This window comes from Phodopus roborovskii, unplaced genomic scaffold (assembly GCF_943737965.1).
Source record: "Phodopus roborovskii unplaced genomic scaffold, PHOROB, whole genome shotgun sequence".
Taxonomy (NCBI): Eukaryota; Metazoa; Chordata; class Mammalia; order Rodentia; family Cricetidae; genus Phodopus; species Phodopus roborovskii.
The window spans coordinates 27,072,501-27,090,711 of NW_026125397.1; the positions used below are offsets into that span (position 1 = coordinate 27,072,501).

Here is an 18,211-nt window from a genome sequence, read left to right on the forward strand (position 1 = left end):
GCTACTTTTTATGTAATCCTGTTTAATTCCCCCCATGCTTCTATGGACTGCACAGACCTGCATAATTGTATCCAGTGAAGACACTTGCAAGCATGAATAGATCAGGGCATGGACAGGATAGATGCCTTCTAATCTTTTACCAGAGTTTGTGCTTAACATTCTCTAGTTTCTATGGAGTGTCATTGTCACACTACTGTGTGTATCCAAGATGAGCAGTTTAAGTTTTTTTCAAAAAAGTGAAAGAATGTGGTAAGTACAGAAAACTCAGTAGTGTATGTGGAACCTAGATTAGAGTCAGACTCCTTGACCTTGTCCCTTTGAGGCTTTGGGCACAGTCTCGCACCAGTATGCTACCTCATTTAGGGATGGCTGGTCTTACCATGTTTGTCATTGTGATTGGGCATGGCTATTTCCACCCACTCAGCTTATTTGATTTCTAAGTTAACGTATATAGAGGTGACAGTCACACAGGTCCTCTATGGACTAGATGGCCAGGATCTGGTCCTCCACTGAGAGTGCATGAGGAAGCCCTATCTTACCACAGGACGGGACTTATACTGCAGGCTCCCCACCTCAACATTAGCTACTGCTCCAAGGACAGGTGGTCTCTCACTGAGGACACCATCTTTGCAAACGCGTGACTTTTCACCCTGTCCAACAGTGTCTGCTGTTCCTCTGTCGTATTTTGGCACTTAGGAACCATCCCAGGCACTTGAGCAGCTCAACTGCTACCCTGATCTGGGTGGGCTGGTTGGCCACAGGAGATAGACTCAGCTGCTGGTTGAGGATGGGCACTTACAGCAAGTGAGCTTTGCATAAGCAGTGTCATGGTCCTGGAGCTTTCTGTTAGAAAATCCCCACCTTTTGTCTGTTTCTTTACAGTAACAAATGGCAGAGCCCTCTCCTCCAGCCCCTCTGGATTCCAAAATAATTAAATTTTGAAGGAAAAAGAAACCCCAAAATTAATAGGAGAAAACTTTCTTATTCACAGTTTAACTTATGGAGGAGCACTGCTTACCAGCTTGCTCCATTGTGGCGGCTCCCTGTGACTTGCTCGGCCTTTCTTATACCATTCAGGACTAGCTGCCCAGCAGTGGCATCACCCACAGTGAGCTGGCCCTTCTCCGTAATATGGACAGTCTGTTCTGTTTTGTTTTGTTTGTTTTTTCAGCTGAGGTTCGTCTTTCCAGATGATCCTAGTGTCAAGTTGACAAAAAAATTTCAACCAGGATGCCACTACCCTGTAACACCTTTCCCTTAAACCCCATCCTGCCTGTTTGTTTCCAAGGACTTGGGGGCAGCTTTCTAGTTCAGAGCTGTACCCAGAGAAGCTTCTGATGTGGTAACTCTAAGTAAAAGAGCATAGATTTACCTGGCTTCATCCTTCCTAACGCTGTGGCTCTTTAATACAGTTCCTCATTGTTATGTTGACCCCCAACCATAAAATTATTTCTGTGCTATTTCATAACTGTGGTTTTGCTACTGTTATGAATTGATATCTGATATGCAGGATATCTAATATATGATCCTCAAGGATTGAGAGCCACTAGAAGCTCAGTGCCCTCCAGTGTGACCAAGGTCAGCAGGATTTTTCCAGCCTAGCTGAGCTAATTCTCTTCCCATTGTCAGTTGGGGTAAAAATACTGTTTGCTCAAAGAGAAAGCTATTTACAGCGTTTTTGTTTATCTGCTGTCTGTAGCTTATCACTTAGTCTGTGGCTTATCACTTGAGTAGCATTTAATGTTCCCTTCCTTATCCTTTTCTTTTAATCCTTTATCCTAAAAGTAATGAATATGGAAATGTTGACTGAACTTGCCCTAGATGGCTCAGATTTAGAAAAGGTTTATGAGGCTTAATTACCAACACTGGGAAAATGTCTTTGTTTAGCCAAGAATAATAGGATTCTATGACGTCGCTGTCAGCTTTCTAAAGTAATCTATTTTGTTCCACTAACATTTGTTTAATAATTGAACATAGAAAAATGAAGACATACCTAGTGTCTTGACCTTTAGAGAGAAAGTTAAACATGAAATTTGTCTTCAAGACAAGAAGTCACCTTAGATTAAATTGATCGGCAGTCTGACTTTCCAGGGCTGAGGGGATGAGCAGCAGAGAACTGAATGCCCATTCTCTTTGTTGGGCTCCATGATGGCTCTAAGATGGGCATGATGGACATGGTGGGCTAACACTGAGACTAGAGAAGATGATCAGCCTTCCCAAGAACACCTAGCTAGCGATGGGTTGAGAGGCCATACTCCTCCCAGTTTCCAGACTCATGCTCTCTGCACTCACCTGTCTCTGTGAAATGAAAAACGTGTCTCACTGTGACATGTGTCCTTCAGCAGTACTCATGTTGAACAGAGAATTGACAGCTGTTTTCTTTTTCACCTGTAAAATCCTATGCATATTTTGCATGTCATGCTATAACTAAGGCTTCTGCTTTCCTTTGCTGTAGGTTTTCTACCCTAGCAAAGATGGCACTAAGATTCCAATGTTTATTGTACATAAAAAAGGCATAAAGTTGGATGGCTCACATCCTGCTTTCTTGTATGGTTATGGTGGCTTCAACATCTCCATCACACCCAACTACAGGTAAGCGTGGGACACTTGGAGCACACATGGTCTTCTGCACATAGTGGGGTCTGTTAAGTCACATGATTCTTGCTTGCTTGGTGTTTCATAGAGGGGCAGAACTTCAAGATAGCTTCTTGAATTTTTGCTTAGGAGCCGTAGGGCCTTTACAAGCGAGCCATTATTATTGTTGTTGTTATTTGATGCTTTCAATAGGAAAAATTATTCAAGTAGCTGTGGAGTCTACCATCACTTGAGATCTTAAGACACACCTGTCCTCAGGGTGTACCAAGGTGACTAGCATGTCACTCTCCTTTGCAGCTCTTTAGAGAAATGCCTTCTATATAATGATACAATTGTGTTAGTATTTCACCAAAAATACATTTTATGAGTACTCTAATGGCTCATCTATTTTAAACTATTCTATGATTGTTTCTCAGATAATGAATGCTTATTATCTACATATGTCCATTGCTGTTATTTGTTAGTTTTTTTGCAACTTCAGTATTCCATTCTTAGTATGAAATGGAATTTGCATTGAGTGTTTTTAATAAAAGGAGTTGGCACTTGCATCAGCAGTGTGAATAGTGCCCCATTTGACATCTGGCTCCCAGACTCACCAGGATTCTTTCTGTTTGTGAGGAGACTTGTGGACTAATGATGACTGGGACATGCTAATTCATCCCCATCAGCCAGCCATCCTAAACCTGACTACACAGAAGTTGTCGCCTTGCTTTGAACATTCAGTAACTACAACCGCTCATTAGTTTAGATTTAATGAGTTTGCAAGATGGCCTGTGCCCTCAGAACCTTTTAAGTGAGACTGGACTAGACTGAGGAGTTGGTTGTTTGCTTTGGTTGGCAGAACAAGAGAGCTCTTGTGTAAAATCGTGATGCAGAGCAACATTCATGATGTGAACTCTAGTGGAGTGTCACAGGGTGGTACTCTTGAGGGGCACAGCTGAAGTCAGGCTGAAAGGTAGCCGTCTCGCAGCATGGGACCCTTCTCTGGGCTGCCATCTCCCATCTCAGCCATGTCTTAGTGGTCCAGTCACAGGACGTGTTGATTCTGAGGCAGTTATGTGGAAACTCAAGCTAGTCAGTGTCTGTTAGATTAACCTAAAAAATGTTTGCCACTTTTATATACAGTTTCCAGTGAGAGTGCCAGTGATGGTGACACATGATTCATCAGGGAATACCAGGACACATGTACTCTGTTCCACACTCTCTTCATCCCAGTGTTCCCCTGGTGGGTCTACCATGCCTAAAGCTATCAATCTATCTGTACAGTGAGTTCTTTTTAGACCTCTAGGCTAGGGATCAAGAGAGACCCATCAGAGATGCCTGAAAATGTACAGGACCAAACCTTCAAGTCATTTTGGCTAATTGGCCACAGTTGAGTCTAATTGTATCTACTTTAGTCCAACTCCCTTTCCTCTTCCTAGTGATCCCACCCTCTCATAAAAGGAAGGGTGGCATCAGAAATACAGTTCAAGGCAAAATAATTTTAACAGAAAGGTATCACTGCACACTTTTAGAATCAGAGGAAAAATAAAAAGGAAACCAAACCCAGGATTTCCAAACAGCATAGTTTTTTTGGTTTTTTTTTTGTTTGTTTGTTTGTTTGTTTGTTTGTTTGTTTGTTTTTCCTGGACAACATCCAGCCTCAAGGCTTGGGCCTCTCCAGTTTTGTGTGATCTCTTGTCCTTGCACATCCAGTATTGTCTAGTGACCATCTAAATTTCCTTAGATGTGGAGAGGTGCACTTAAAGTCCTTGAGAGGACGAGCAGTTTAGACATGGTGTTCCCTGTTGCTAGGTCTGATGCCAGGAGAGACTGGGAGTCCAGTACCACTCCTGCCTAGCCCAATGCTTCTGCTGATATGATAGTCACTCCAAAGCTATATCCGTGGGAAATGGGAGCCTCTGGTTTTTTCTTTATAATGTCTGCATTATGAATTGCACAGTGGATAATTTACCAGTGCAGAAAGGTGAAACATGCTGTTTATGAACATGTATGAACTTTTACAGGCAAACAGTAACCAGAAGTTACACATTTTTCACTTTAACCAAGTAATATAAAAATACTGGGCTTCTGTTTGGATGCTGTGCTGCATGGATCATTCGTAGGATACAGTTTTGCTTTGAGGTAGAGGGAGGAGTCTTGGTGTTTCCTGGGCAGTTGCTGGAAGATGAAACTGTCTTCACTGTTTCTCAGCGTGTCTAGGCTCATTTTTGTGAGACACATGGGCGGCGTCCTCGCAGTGGCTAACATCAGAGGCGGTGGTGAATATGGAGAGACGTGGCATAAAGGTAGGGTGTTTTCTCTGCAGAACCAAGAATCTGGGCTGACTCCAGCTCAGGTCAAGCTGATCTGCCCGTTTGAGCAGAAGCAGAGCAGTGACAGATTTTCAGCAGACACATTGCACACACCACTCCCCCAGTGAAAACAGCTCTCTTCATATGTTATTTTCCTGTGTAGTCTAGGATAATGAAGCACAGTTTTCCAGACATAATCCTCATAAGACATAATGGAATTTTTGTTGTTTTTGGCAGCACCTGAGGTGCTATAGGAGGTAGTCTGTGGAGGCTTCTGATATCTAGTTTGCCTCCTCAAGGCCTTGTTTTATCTGGCTATCTAAAAAGGTTTCAAAACAGGCCAGTTTCTGCTAAGAGAAAGAACTAGTCCTGTGGCTTTCCTGCTCTCGGCGTGTGCCCATTCTGGCTGCCAGTGTGTCCTAGCATTGTGCTGGGAAGGCTGAGTAACTTAGACGCCAGAATTTAGCCCCCCTTTTTTTCTGGTCTGTCTGTACCTGTTTACTGGCCTTATAGAGCATATGTACTAGTTCCAGCTTCATTCCTTAGAGGGCTAGGTTTGTTTTTTTGTTGATAGTCATCTATGTAAAGCCCTGTCTCTTTATTTATTCTTCTGTCTGGAGCCTCCCACACCTTTTCCAGACTTCCATGCAAGCAGAATTGTTCTTCACTTGCTGTGGTCTATTCTCTGCTGGAGGTGGAGAGCATAGACATCTCTCCCTCCAGCCTCACACTTCCCAAACTCTGCCAACATTTACAACGTGGCTGAGTGATCACCAGAGCTAGGAGTTGTCATCAGCATCTTCTCTCACTGCAGGAACATGAGCCCATTCTTCTCCACCCTTCAAAGCCTGGGGATCTGCTTTCCTACATCAGTTCAGAAACAAGAGTGAACCTATAAAAAGATTGTTCTCAGTGCCTGGTAGGTGCTGAAATGCTGCAAAGCCATGGCCTGACCATGGTGACGAGCTTGTCCTCATGAGCTCCGTGACATCACCCAAACTACCGGACCATCATAGCAGGACTGAGTGCTTCTAGCATACCCAGTTGTCACTGTATTTGAACATAGAAGTGACTATATGATTTTTACTTGATAGTAGGTGAATCTCAATAAGACTAAATAATACTCTGATATGAAAAGATGGCTGAAAAAAAAGAAAATGTATGTGTGTGTGTGTGTATACACATACATACATACATACATATACACATATCATAAATTTGACTTACATCTCAAACTCATAATCTAAGACTAGCCCCATTGACCATCTAATTTTGTGTGTAGTTATATAAACACACACATCCTGGCCATGGACCGTGACCCTGAGGCCAACTCCAGCTCCCAGATTCTCCCCCTGAGAAAGTGAACCCTGTGGTCTAATAGGGAGGATGCCTTGGCCCTGGTCTAATTCTACACTCATTCATTGATTAGACCAGCCATTGTCCAAAGTCTTGGGAGTAGGCAAGTCAGAGCTTGACTAAAACTAAATTACTTTTTGAATGCATTAGAAAGTCAATGAAGGACCAGAAGGGAAGTTTTTCCAGTTATAGTCCGGTATGCAGAACATTGATGCGTCTAATTCTCATTCTGTTCATTGAGCTTAAAATGTAATGTGCTTTTAAAAATAGACATACACACCAAATGGTATTGTTCATGGAAACTAAGTATCCTAGCTGTTCTAATTCACCGGTAATTGCTTATTAAAATCTTAATAACATTTGTTTTGATGTGAAAAAATTCTTTCAGTAGCACTGCTTCATGTTTAATTGAATTTCTGCACAAGTGGTTAATCTTGAATATCTGATTAGATCTGGGTCTGCGCTTTGTTCATTCTGAGGCAGTTACTTCAGACATCTGCTGCTTTGGGGTTTCACTTCTACCCTCCTGCTGAGTGATTTCTTTGGCTATGTACATCGGAGGAGGCTATTTCCAGGTGATAGGAGGTGATGCTCTGATGAGTCCCTGGGGAGACATGTAACAGTCAGAAGTTTCCAGTGTGCTCTGCTACAGCATCACCTAATCCCAGCTTTCCCATTAAATTAGTGGCTGATCACAGCTGGGCTGTCTCTCAAACACACACACACACACACACACACACACACACACACACACCCGCAGAAGAAGGGTGAGTTCTCCAGGGCAGGAAGCATGTGCAACCCTTGCCACCAGCAATGCTGGTGTGCACTAGTTGGAGCCCAGAAGGCTGGTAGTCTATTTCTCACTCAGACTCTTAGGGCAATGATTGTTCTTATGTCCTCTTTCTCTCACAGAACAGATCATCTTTTTCTCTTTGGGGCTCTTGCCTTATACATAGTACAGTTTGCTGATAAAATACAAATTCACCATATGGGTTTGTAGCTGTGGTACTGCTGAGGTTTCCACAGTGCATAAAAGTTAAATTGAGGCATTTCTGTCGGTGTGTCTTAAGCAGCCATTGTTGACGTTGGTCAGCAGTGGAAGCCTCCATGTAGCTCAGGCTTGCTTTTTGCATTTTGTGCTGTTTTTCATTCTTTCACTTTGCAGGTGGGATCTTGGCCAACAAACAAAATTGCTTTGATGACTTTCAGTGTGCTGCCGAGTATCTCATCAAAGAAGGCTACACGTCTCCCAAGAGGCTTACCATCAATGGAGGCTCCAACGGGGGCCTCTTAGTGGGTGAGAGCTGCCTTCATTCACTCACTAGCTGGCCCACTCAGGATTTTTCACACATTTTACCCTGAGGATCACAGATGCGAGTAGTACAGTGAGAGGAAACCTCAGTTGCATTTGAGCCTCTGAACCATCATCATGCTGAGTAAACTCAGCCTTCCCTAACCGCTTTACTGTGTGCGAGCTAAAGCCACAGCTGGGCCCCCCTCTGCTGAACCTGACTGCCCTCAATGGTGCCACTCAGACCTAGTAAGATGGGAGCCGTGTTTCTTCAAACCTATGCTGTGAGATGCTAAATGCTATGGGCATAGAGATGGGTAAACACAAGAAACCCGTACTTTAGTTAGTAAGGGAGTGGTCAGTATGGCCACTTCACACTTGCTGAGCACCTTGTGAGGTAGATGTACTGTTACTGTCCACATCTTAAAGAACACTGAGGATGGCTAGTCCCCTCCTGCTACGTTACGGGAAATAGTGGTATCCAGTTAAACTTGGTATTTTGCTAATTCCGTGGCTAGTGAAATTTTATTTTATTCTCTCAGTAGCACTTGGCATACTCGTGGACATGTGTGTGGCAAGCTGAGTCCTCATCCAGTATGTTTAAGGTTGTTCCCTGGTACATGTGTAAACAGCACAAATACATGACAGTTTTCAGTCCTCTGTTCATGGGAGTTCAGGGTTGAATGTTACTATGCTTGAAACATGTGGAGCATGTCAAAACATGGAATTTTATGCTTATGCTTTTCCCCAATAAAGCATGTTCTTTAGCCAAATGCTTTGTGGGCTGGTATAGTAAAGTGTTTGCCTGAAATGTGTGAGGACAAGGTAAATCTCAGGCACTGCTAAATAAGTGCATAGCTAGCTCATGAATATAAAACTATAGTTGTCCAAAATTATTTGTGTAATTTTGGAAAGGATGGGGCTGAGTGAGTTGACTTCCTGATCTTCCAGAGGGTCCAAGTTGGATTCTTAGGATTCACATTGGGCAGCTCACATTGGGCAGCTCACAAATTTTATTACACCTCAAGAAATGCCAAGCATGTCTTCAGGTGTTAGGCATAAGAGATCTCTCTGCCTTCACAGAGCTTTATTTCTGTTCAGATGAGTCAGACATAAACCAAGGCCCTCAAGCTAACATGGGCTGTTCAGGTGAGAGGCGACGGAGGCTCGTGTTCTCATAGGCACCCAAGGCCAAACCAGACAGGACAGGCTTTGAATGCAGCTTCGTTCTCACTTTGCTTTGGGAAACAGGAAGGTCGGGGCCAAGAAGCTAAACAGCTGAGAGGTCTCACTGGCTTGGACCAGGCTGTAGTTCTAGAAGATAAGTAGTTAAGTAGTCAAATTCTTGATCTATTCTGAACGATAAATAAGAGGTTCAACAGAACTACAGGTGAGTCCATGGCTTGGAGGGAAAAAACATTGCAAGGAGCCCATGAAAACTGAGCTGCTTTGAGATGCAGGCATACTCATGCCAGGCTTGTGCATTCCTAAACCTCCAAGAGAACCCCGGGCGCCAAGGGAATAGCTTGGACTTGTGTACTATTTATTAGCGTGATGGAATCAGAATATGGCGTGAACTGTGTGTGGTTTTTTTTGTTTTTTGTTTTTTTTTTGTTTTTTTTTTTTTGTTTTTTGTTTTTTTTTTTTTGTTTGTTTGTTTTGTTTTTTTGCCAGAGGCAGGAATAGTCTAGGTCTTTTGACTAGCTCCTAGCCATGCAGCTTTGAAGGGCTTCCGCCAGGCCTTCTTGGCTGCTGATTAGGGGACTAGGGCACCCGTCATTCATGGCACCTGACCTTTAGCAGCAATGATTGCCATGTGTTGTGTTATCAGCTCATTATCAGCTCATTCAGTTCTTTTGCCCTATCAGTTTGGTTTTACTTACTGGAAAATAGTTCTTTGCAACTATTCAGTAGATTGTCTGTTAAAAAGCAACAACAAAACATGTAAAAAACAGGGTAGACTCTGCCAGCCTTGTTAGGCTACATTTCAACCCCTTTTTTGTGCTGAATTCCTTCTGAGACCTGAACCACTTCCTTCACACCCCCATCACCTGTGAAAGCAAGTTGACTAGGAGAAGGAAGTAAATGCTCTGTTACTAGTAAGATCCTGCCTTCTCCTTCAGCTAGTGGGAAACTCACGCCTGAATCATTTCTGAAAACTGCTTGTGTTCCAAGGATGAAACAACCAACATCCTGAAGATAAGAAGTACTGGTTCATCTAGATGTTTAATTATAAACAACTTCCCTTTTCTCTCTCTTGGTTTTTAGCTGCTTGTGCAAATCAGCGTCCAGACCTCTTCGGTTGTGTTATTGCCCAGGTTGGAGTGATGGACATGTTGAAATTCCACAAGTTTACCATTGGTCACGCCTGGACCACTGATTATGGGTGCTCAGACAGCAAACAACACTTCGAATGGCTTCTCAAGTATGTTTGTATTAATGTTTGCCTATATGCTATTCAAAATCTGATATCTTAATAGTGATCCTTGTCAACAGGATTAGCATTTGGTGTTTTTATTGCATATAATTTGCAGCAGGGTAACAGAGATGGTCGCATTCTCCTGTCTTCCCTTGGTTTTGTTTATCTGCAGTGCTGGGGATTAAATCCAGGACCTTGCACATGTTAAACAAGTACTCTGCCACAGAGACCCCAGATTTACTGTTTTCCATAAAGATTCCTGTCAAACACTAAAGTAGGTCGTGTAGACATTTCAGGTGGCAGGAGGCACCTCTGGAACCTGAGCTCCACTATGATTCATAGCCATGAAGAAATGGAGACCTCAGCTGGTAGCTGAGACTTGAATTCTGCACAGAACTGGAGGCTATAATTCTTCCCCAGTGTTAGCAGAAGTAATGACCACTCACACCTTAACAGCCTTGAGATACTGCGATTAGAGAGCTGAGCCAAGGCAGTCCACACTGCTGGTACATGAGTCTTTTGTTTGTGCTTATAGTCATTTGTTACTGCGGGAACCAGAAATTCATAGAAAATGGTATAAAACCATATGTCACTAGAGACAGTTGCCTTTCTTAAACAAGAACATCGAGCACAGTGAAACTATCTTTGTGCTCAGTATACCCATAAATATTTGAAATTAGTTGCATTAGTTTGTACACTTCTTTTATTCATAACCCTCAACAGCTTTGGTGCTAGCTGTGAATATGTGAGACATTTTCTTTTCTCTGTGGCTCTTCACATCCCACATGGAACACTTGTAGATTATTCATCAGCTGTATTAGGAAATTCCCTCAGGCTGATATACAAGAAACTCGTTTCCCATTGCAGTCTTCTAAGAAAAATCATAAATTTTGATTCAGAAAATTTTTTTAATTTGTCACTTTTGGTTTTTATAGCTAACCTCCCTCCTTAGAATTTCATCTGAAGTGTCTAATTAAATGCTTTGAAACAACTACATTTTATTCTCAAAGGGGTAAAAAGCTAACTGAATACTGTGGTTACTCACTGATGCAACTGTGCTCAAAGAAGCCATAATTTGGAGATGTGCACCTGGGGGACCAAGACCTTTAAATGTACATCAAAGACATCAAAATGCCCCCACAGCATCTTTTGCTCTCTGGGTAGTTACAAAGGGGAGAGAAGGTTCTAGAAGAATTTATGACACTCCTACTTCAAATGTCAATGTTCTGATGTTGTTCATTGAAGACGAACCCTCCTTTTACTGCAGCTAGTGTGGAAGCACAGAGCTCAGCCCTGCACATCAGCTAGAGGACCATGCAGGGCTCCTGGGTGTGTCCCTGTAGCTTACCAGGGGTTCTTCTCCCTGCAAAATCTCAGAACTTTAAGGCAGTGTTTCTCTGCTTCAGAGAACTGAGCCATGAGTGGGGTTGGTAGACTGACCCACTGCCATCTATAACATTACAGTGGGAACCTGAGCCTCAGACTGCTTGGACCTCATGTGATAAATTGAGCAGAATTTATGCTGTCTTCACACTTCACATTTTCAGTCTGTACTGACACAAAGTACTGTATCCATTCACAGTGCAGAACTGAAAAATGGGCAAAGTGTAAAGAAAAGATACCTAGATTTCCTCTCGTTAAGCTGTTGTCAGTCATCCTTTCACTCAATTCTTTTCTTCTTAAAACCCTTCTTAATCCACTCGCCAGTTAGACGTACCCTCTGCCTCGAGCATGTCCCCTCTGCTTTTTTCTCCTTTGGACAAATGCAGTATCTTACGTTAGACTGAGGACCACACCTCCTCAGTGTGCAGATTAGCAGCCACTCCCAGAGGATAAGCGTGTCCTTCCTACAGCAGCAGCACTGGCATGGGTAACATGTGTGAGAGCTGTTGAAGGACAGAGAACACTGCAGGTTCCAAGTCCTTCAGCAAGAGATAAACAGCTATGTAGATAATATAGGAACATTAAACTCAAAACAGTTCCGAAATTTCAGCAACCCCATGACTTCCTTATACAGCTGTAAGATTAACAACCCAGCTCCCCAGTTTCCAGCAGTCCTTGATAGTCATGGCCTAAATGATGGCAGCACAGGCCACTGTAGCCCTCGTGTGCTGTTCTGTGGTTGTTTGGCTGGTAAAGCTGGCGGGTCCTTATGTTCTCTGTAGTCGCTCTGCTCGGTACTGTCCTCACAGAAACATCTCTGTTTTGTAGGTACTCACCTCTGCACAACGTGAAGCTTCCAGAGGCAGATGACATCCAGTACCCTTCCATGCTTCTCCTCACTGCTGACCACGATGACCGAGTGGTCCCACTGCACTCCCTCAAGTTCATTGCCACGCTCCAGTACATCGTGGGCCGCAGCCGGAAGCAAAGCAACCCCTTACTCATCCACGTGGACACCAAGGCTGGCCACGGGGCCGGGAAACCCACGGCCAAAGTGATAGAAGAAGTTTCAGATATGTTTGCATTCATAGCACGGTGCCTGAACATCGAGTGGATTCCGTAAATGGGTTTCCAGCGCCTCCCGACAGTCACAGAAAACCTCAAGGGCTTTCACACCAAAACACCACTGGGCAGAATGCTGCCCGTGTGAGCACTGTGCCTCTGCTCACAGACAGCAACTGAGCAGAACTGCCATGGGGATTTTATCTTTTCTAGGCTTCTCCTTTGTAGCAAGCCCTTGATGTTTTGTTTCTTTATTTTCTTCCCACTCTATCAAGGCACATATTTTAAAAAGGGGGTAAAGGGGGCATGTTTGGATAAGAAACAAAATGGCACTGAACATGATGTGAATATTAGGTCCCTGGACTGAGTAAGGGTCATAGTTGGGCATATGTATATATAATGACTCAATGAAGTTGCTTCTCTAACCATAACATATATCCTTAAATAAGTGGGAGGCCTCAAGGGAGACTCCACTGCAGTGCTAATAAATACTATCTAAGAGTGGAGGCTTTAGTTTTGGTTCCTTCGCAACAAGAGGCAGCCTCAGAATGCAGATAGCTATCAGAATGAAGACTGTAATTTTTATGCAACAGGTTAGTTTCCAAACAATTAGAATATTAGTACCACCAGAAAGAGGCCGATCCATCCACCTTGTCTCACTTGGAGGGATACAGCTGTGGGAGATGTCTCCTCATCTCCACTGTTACCTGCTCAGGTTAAGCTCTGACTGGGATCTTTCAGTTGGATGCCTCTATTTTTAAAAATCTCTGGACTGGAGTTGGGTAGGTGGCTCTATGGGCACGGGTGCTTGCTCTGAAAGCCAGGAGACCTGCTGAGCTAGAATTAATAGCACCCATATAAAATGCTGGGTGAGGCTACTATGTGTGCCTGTAACTTCAGCAGTGGGGACAGCAGTAGGCAAATCCTGAACACCCAGTGGCCAACCAGGTTAGCCAAAATAGTGACTTCCTGTTTCACTGAGACAGAAAGGCAGCCATCCTCAGGCCTCCCTGTGCCTGTGCATAGATGGGCACACCTGTACACTCATGTGCTTTCCTCACACAAAGACCACATAAACACCAAAGAAACTGTGGACTGGAAAAGTACGGTTATTCACCTGGATTACAGAGTATTTGTGGAAATCAGACAAGAGTGAATTGCCCAAATAGAGTCATTTACCTAGTCTCCCCTCAAACTGGAACCTGTAGAATTTCCCATGCCCCTTCTCCCTCAGACTAGTACTTTCCAGAAGTGCAGTTACACTGTAAAGAGGAGCCATTTCCATTTGCTCTATCCTGCTCTGATAATTTTGGAGGGAACAATACAGATTCCTCAAACTTAGGCTTTGGGAAGAATATTCTGGGTGTGTTTTAACATCTCACAAAATACTGTTCCTTGTCTATCAGTTTGGGAATGCTGGTCTGGCTTATAAGAGAGGATCTTTGTGTTGCTTTATCAGATGTCATTAAAAGAGATATCTTAACTTTACACAGTTACTCACAACACCAACTGTCCCAGTGCCTGTGTCCAAATCACAAAACACATATACATACACCCTTTAAGCATCGTTGCTCTTAAGTTCTTCAAATTGTCATCAAAGATTAGATATAGCATTTTCTTTCATGTCTGCTAATACACACCAAATGCAACTCAAAAATGGGACAAGGTTTGCTTTCTCTATCCTACAACCATGATGTCTATTAACCATTTGCTTCCACAAGCACCGTGTATAGTGCAGCTGGCATTGAACATCAGACTCTGTATGAAAACAAATGCCACCAGCCTGCAGGTCACACTGAGACTGAAAGCAGCAGCTTCATCTAGAGATAGCTAACTAAAAAGTGTGACCATGGCAGAGAGAACAAGTACATTTGCTCAGGGAAGCCACAGTCCCCCTCTGCCGGGCTACATAATTGTTTGAGGGGAAGTAGCTGAGCTGTGCCCACACAGGGTGTCTTCCAGCTCTGGACAGCTGGAAGTAGGAGTATAGTGTACCAGGCCTGTGTTCAAAGCCCAACTCTCACTGAATGGTAGGGAATAAACAAAGCCGTATGTCTCTCAGTGCCTAGCCTGTGTCACTTAAGCTGATTTTCATACCTGTATTTTTGATCACACTATTCCCACACACTGAAAATTATTTTTTAATTTTTTAAGCTTTAAACATAGGAATAAAGTGGTCAGAGTGGCTCAGTGGGTTAAAAAAAAAAAAAAAAAAAAAAAAAAAAGCATATGCCACCAAGTCTGACCACCAGAGTTCTACCTCTAGGACCCACATGATAGAAAAGAGGGAACTGACTCCTGCAACTTGTCTTCTGGCTTATACTTGCACATGAAGGAAATAAACATCACCAGTCTTACATTGCCTGAGGCATGGGGTCCAACGACCTGGCCTGGAGTCTTGCTGAGCTGGCCCAAAGCATCTTATCCTTAGTAAGGTGGTACATTTATGACATTTAATGTGTTCATACACGGAATATTGTGAAGCCCTGCAGTTAATCATCAGGCGGCCACCTGCAAAGTGTGACACTTTGAAAAGGACGCTGATAGCAGTCTAAACACAGTTTGGGGGCAGTTTAGCAACCATGGGGAGCTTTCCAGGGAAGGCTACACAACTGATTCTCAGAACAGGGTGCAGGCATCCAAGGGCAATGAGAAAGCTAGGAGGTAGGGTAGGGTGAGAAAGAGGCAAGAAAACATGTCAAGATGCTCAGTCAAGAAGATTGGGGACCAAGGCTGGCGGAGCAGGGCCATATTCCAGGGCCTGTAGGTACAGAGAGAGTCCTCTCATCAAGGAGATCCTCACACAGAGGAAACAATAATGGTTCCAGTGTTTTCCCTGTCCCACTCTGCACTAACCATGGTGAGTTTGAATGTCTGTCCTCATGCAGCCCTATGAAGTATGTGCTATACCTGTACTCCATTTATTCAGGAAAGGCCCGAGGTTTCCCAGCCAGGAGGTACACGGACCCGTAACTCTAGCAGTTGGGCCTTAGGGACTGTTATAATCAGGAAGCTTCCCCTTAAAACTTAAATATTGAAATCTCAGTTCTCGAAGTGGTCAAGGCCTTTCAGTGATTGGGAATTGATGAATGGGATTGGTGCCTTTCTAAAGAAAGCCCAAGCCTCACCCACTCAATGGGCAGAGCAGCAAAGGTGCCATCTGTGGACCAGGAAGTTAGACCTCTCCACAGATCAGCTTTGTCATTACCTAGATCTTGGGCTTTTAAAACTACAAAGCTTTATTTCTGTATATGAGCCACCCAGTATGTGGTGTTTTGTTTCAATATCCCAAACAGACAAAGACAGTTGCCCTGCTTCTGTTAAGAAGTCAATATATTGGAGCTGGAGAGAGATGGCTTAGTGGTTAAGAGCTCTTTCTGCTCTTCCAGAGGACCCAGATTCAAGTCCCAGCATCCATATGGCAGCTAGCAACTATAACTCCAGTTCCAGGGCATTCTTGCACATAAAATGCAGGCAAAATAGTGCACATAAAAATAAAGTTTTTTTAAAAAAGTCAATATACAAGAAATACAATTTCAGGTCCTAAGCACTTTGAAGAGCCAAGCAGGACAGAAGTCCATGACATGCTATTTCAGTAAATTTAAAGAGGCTACATTTCAACAAAGCCTTGGACAGAATGAAGAGGCAAACTGAGCAATGATGTGAGGGTAGAGCTAGAGGCAAGAAACAACCTAGCTCCAAAAGAAGAGCAGTGAGTAAGGTTGAGTTGGGACAGACCTAAAAGAGTAGAATCAACCCAGAAGAAGCCACTGGGGTGGAAATGAGAACTGACCCCAGAGGAGCCTGAACAAAGCAAGAAGTCCACTTGGAACTTGGATCAGATGGCCCTAACACCTTGAAGGGAGTTTGGGACAAAGAGCTGCAGGAACCCACAAATAACCAGATGCTACAGCATAGAAGAACCGCAAAGACATGCTAAGTATAGAAGCCAGGCTCAAACAGCCATGGGACATACATTCCATTTAGGTGAAATAGCAGTTCAGTGGGTGCATGGGGATGGGGTAGAATAGAGTTTCACTAAAGCTCAGCCCAGGAAACTTAGGACATCACTGAATCACATGCTTCACGAGAGTGCATTTCACGCTGTGGAGATGGTACTTCAATAAAAACGTCAAACTTTGCTGGTGAAAGAAAAACAGCAAGTCTCTCTGGATCGGTGTCATCCAGGAATAGCCTGGATGTACTGCAGTGTCAGGTAAGAAAGGCAGGTGATGGAGCCGTTGGGGCAAAAGTTTGCACATCACTGTGCACTAAGAGAGATATTTTAAGCAGGGGTCCTTGTATCAGGGTTCACATCTCAGAGCAAAGCTATTCAGCTTCCTCCACTGAGATGGCTCCTTAGCCGGCAAGTCAGCCTTGCTGATCCTCTCACTGGCTCCTGCCCCACAGAGGCAGCCAGGAGGCACCAGGGCAGGGCAGGCCCACTCCTGACTAACTCCATTAAGGCTCAGTAAAGGTCCAGGCTAGTATTTTATCTGTGGAGCAGGAGGAAAATGGGTGGCCATTTTTTCTTTGTTTGTTTTTGAGATGTATTTATTTATTATGCAGTGTTCTGACTGCATGCATGTATTACTGAATGCTGGAAGATGACACCAGATCTTATTATGGATGGTTGAGAGGCACCAAGTGGTTGCTAGGAATGGAACTTAGGACCTCAGGAAGAGCAGCCAGTGCTCATAAGCTCTGAGCCATCTCTTGATCTTGGTGCCTCTATCTAACAATGCCTTGTATTACTCTAGTATCAGCACAGGGTCAAGAGCCTCCTCATGCAGACAGAGCCAGCCAGAAGTGGTGAAGAGGTATAGAGTGAATTCCCAGTGTCTTGGTCAAACCACATGCACAAGGTCAAAACACTCACATGGACATTGTCACAGCACCCACATGCAGTGACACAGCACTCCCATGCAGTGTCACAGAATTCACATGCAGGATAATGGCACTAAAATGCAGAGTCACAACAGTCACCTGCATAGTCACAGCACCCAATTACACAGTGTCACAGTTCTTAGATGCACCATGTCACAGCCCTCACACATACAGTGTCATAGCACTCACATGCACATGTGACATCACTCAAGGTGCGGTGTCACAGCACTCACATGCATATTGTCAAAGCACTCACATGCACAGTATCACAACATTCCCATGCAGTGTCTCAGCACTCACATGCACATTATCACAGCACACGCATGCATTGCCACAGCACTCACATACAGTGTCACAGTTCTCACATGCACAGTGTCACAGCACTCACACACAGTGTCACAGCACTCACATGGACAGTGTCACAGCACTCACAGTGTCACAGCACTCAATGCACCGAATGACAGCACTCATATGCACAGAGTCACAGCATTCACATTCACAGTGTCACAACACTCACATGTACAGTGTGACAGCTCTGACAATCATGTGTCACAGCACTCACATGTACAGAGAGGCAGCAGTCACACTCACAGTATCAAAGCACTTACATGCACAGGGTCATCATGGTGTCACAGTGCTCACATGCAAAGTGTCAGAGCACTCACGTACACAGTGTCACAGCAGTCACATGCACATGTCACAGTACTCACATAAGCAGTGTCCCCGTGGTCCCGTGCATTGTGTCACAGCACTAAAATGCACAGGTCAAGGTACTCACATGCCTGGTGTCACAGCACATACACACACAGTTTCACAGCACTCACATGCATAGGGTCACAGCATTCACATTTACTGTGTCACAACACTCACATGTGCAGTGTGACAGCTCTCACAATCACATGTCACAGCACTCACATTCATAGT

At 43.9% G+C, this 18,211-nt stretch overlaps 1 protein-coding gene across 1 annotated transcript in view; it reads left to right on the forward strand.

Annotated features, from left to right (window-relative positions):
• The window catches only part of Prep (prolyl endopeptidase), a 69,768-nt gene extending 55,880 nt beyond the window's left edge, over positions 1 to 13,888 (forward strand). The window contains exons 11-15 of the mRNA XM_051175598.1: positions 2,456 to 2,592; positions 4,789 to 4,883; positions 7,411 to 7,542; positions 9,805 to 9,961; positions 12,167 to 13,888. Of these exons, the coding sequence (XP_051031555.1) occupies positions 2,456 to 2,592; positions 4,789 to 4,883; positions 7,411 to 7,542; positions 9,805 to 9,961; positions 12,167 to 12,461 (816 nt within the window). The 3' untranslated portion in view covers positions 12,462 to 13,888. The remainder of the gene's footprint in view (positions 1 to 2,455; positions 2,593 to 4,788; positions 4,884 to 7,410; positions 7,543 to 9,804; positions 9,962 to 12,166) is intronic.
• The last annotated feature ends 4,323 nt before the right edge of the window (positions 13,889 to 18,211 follow it).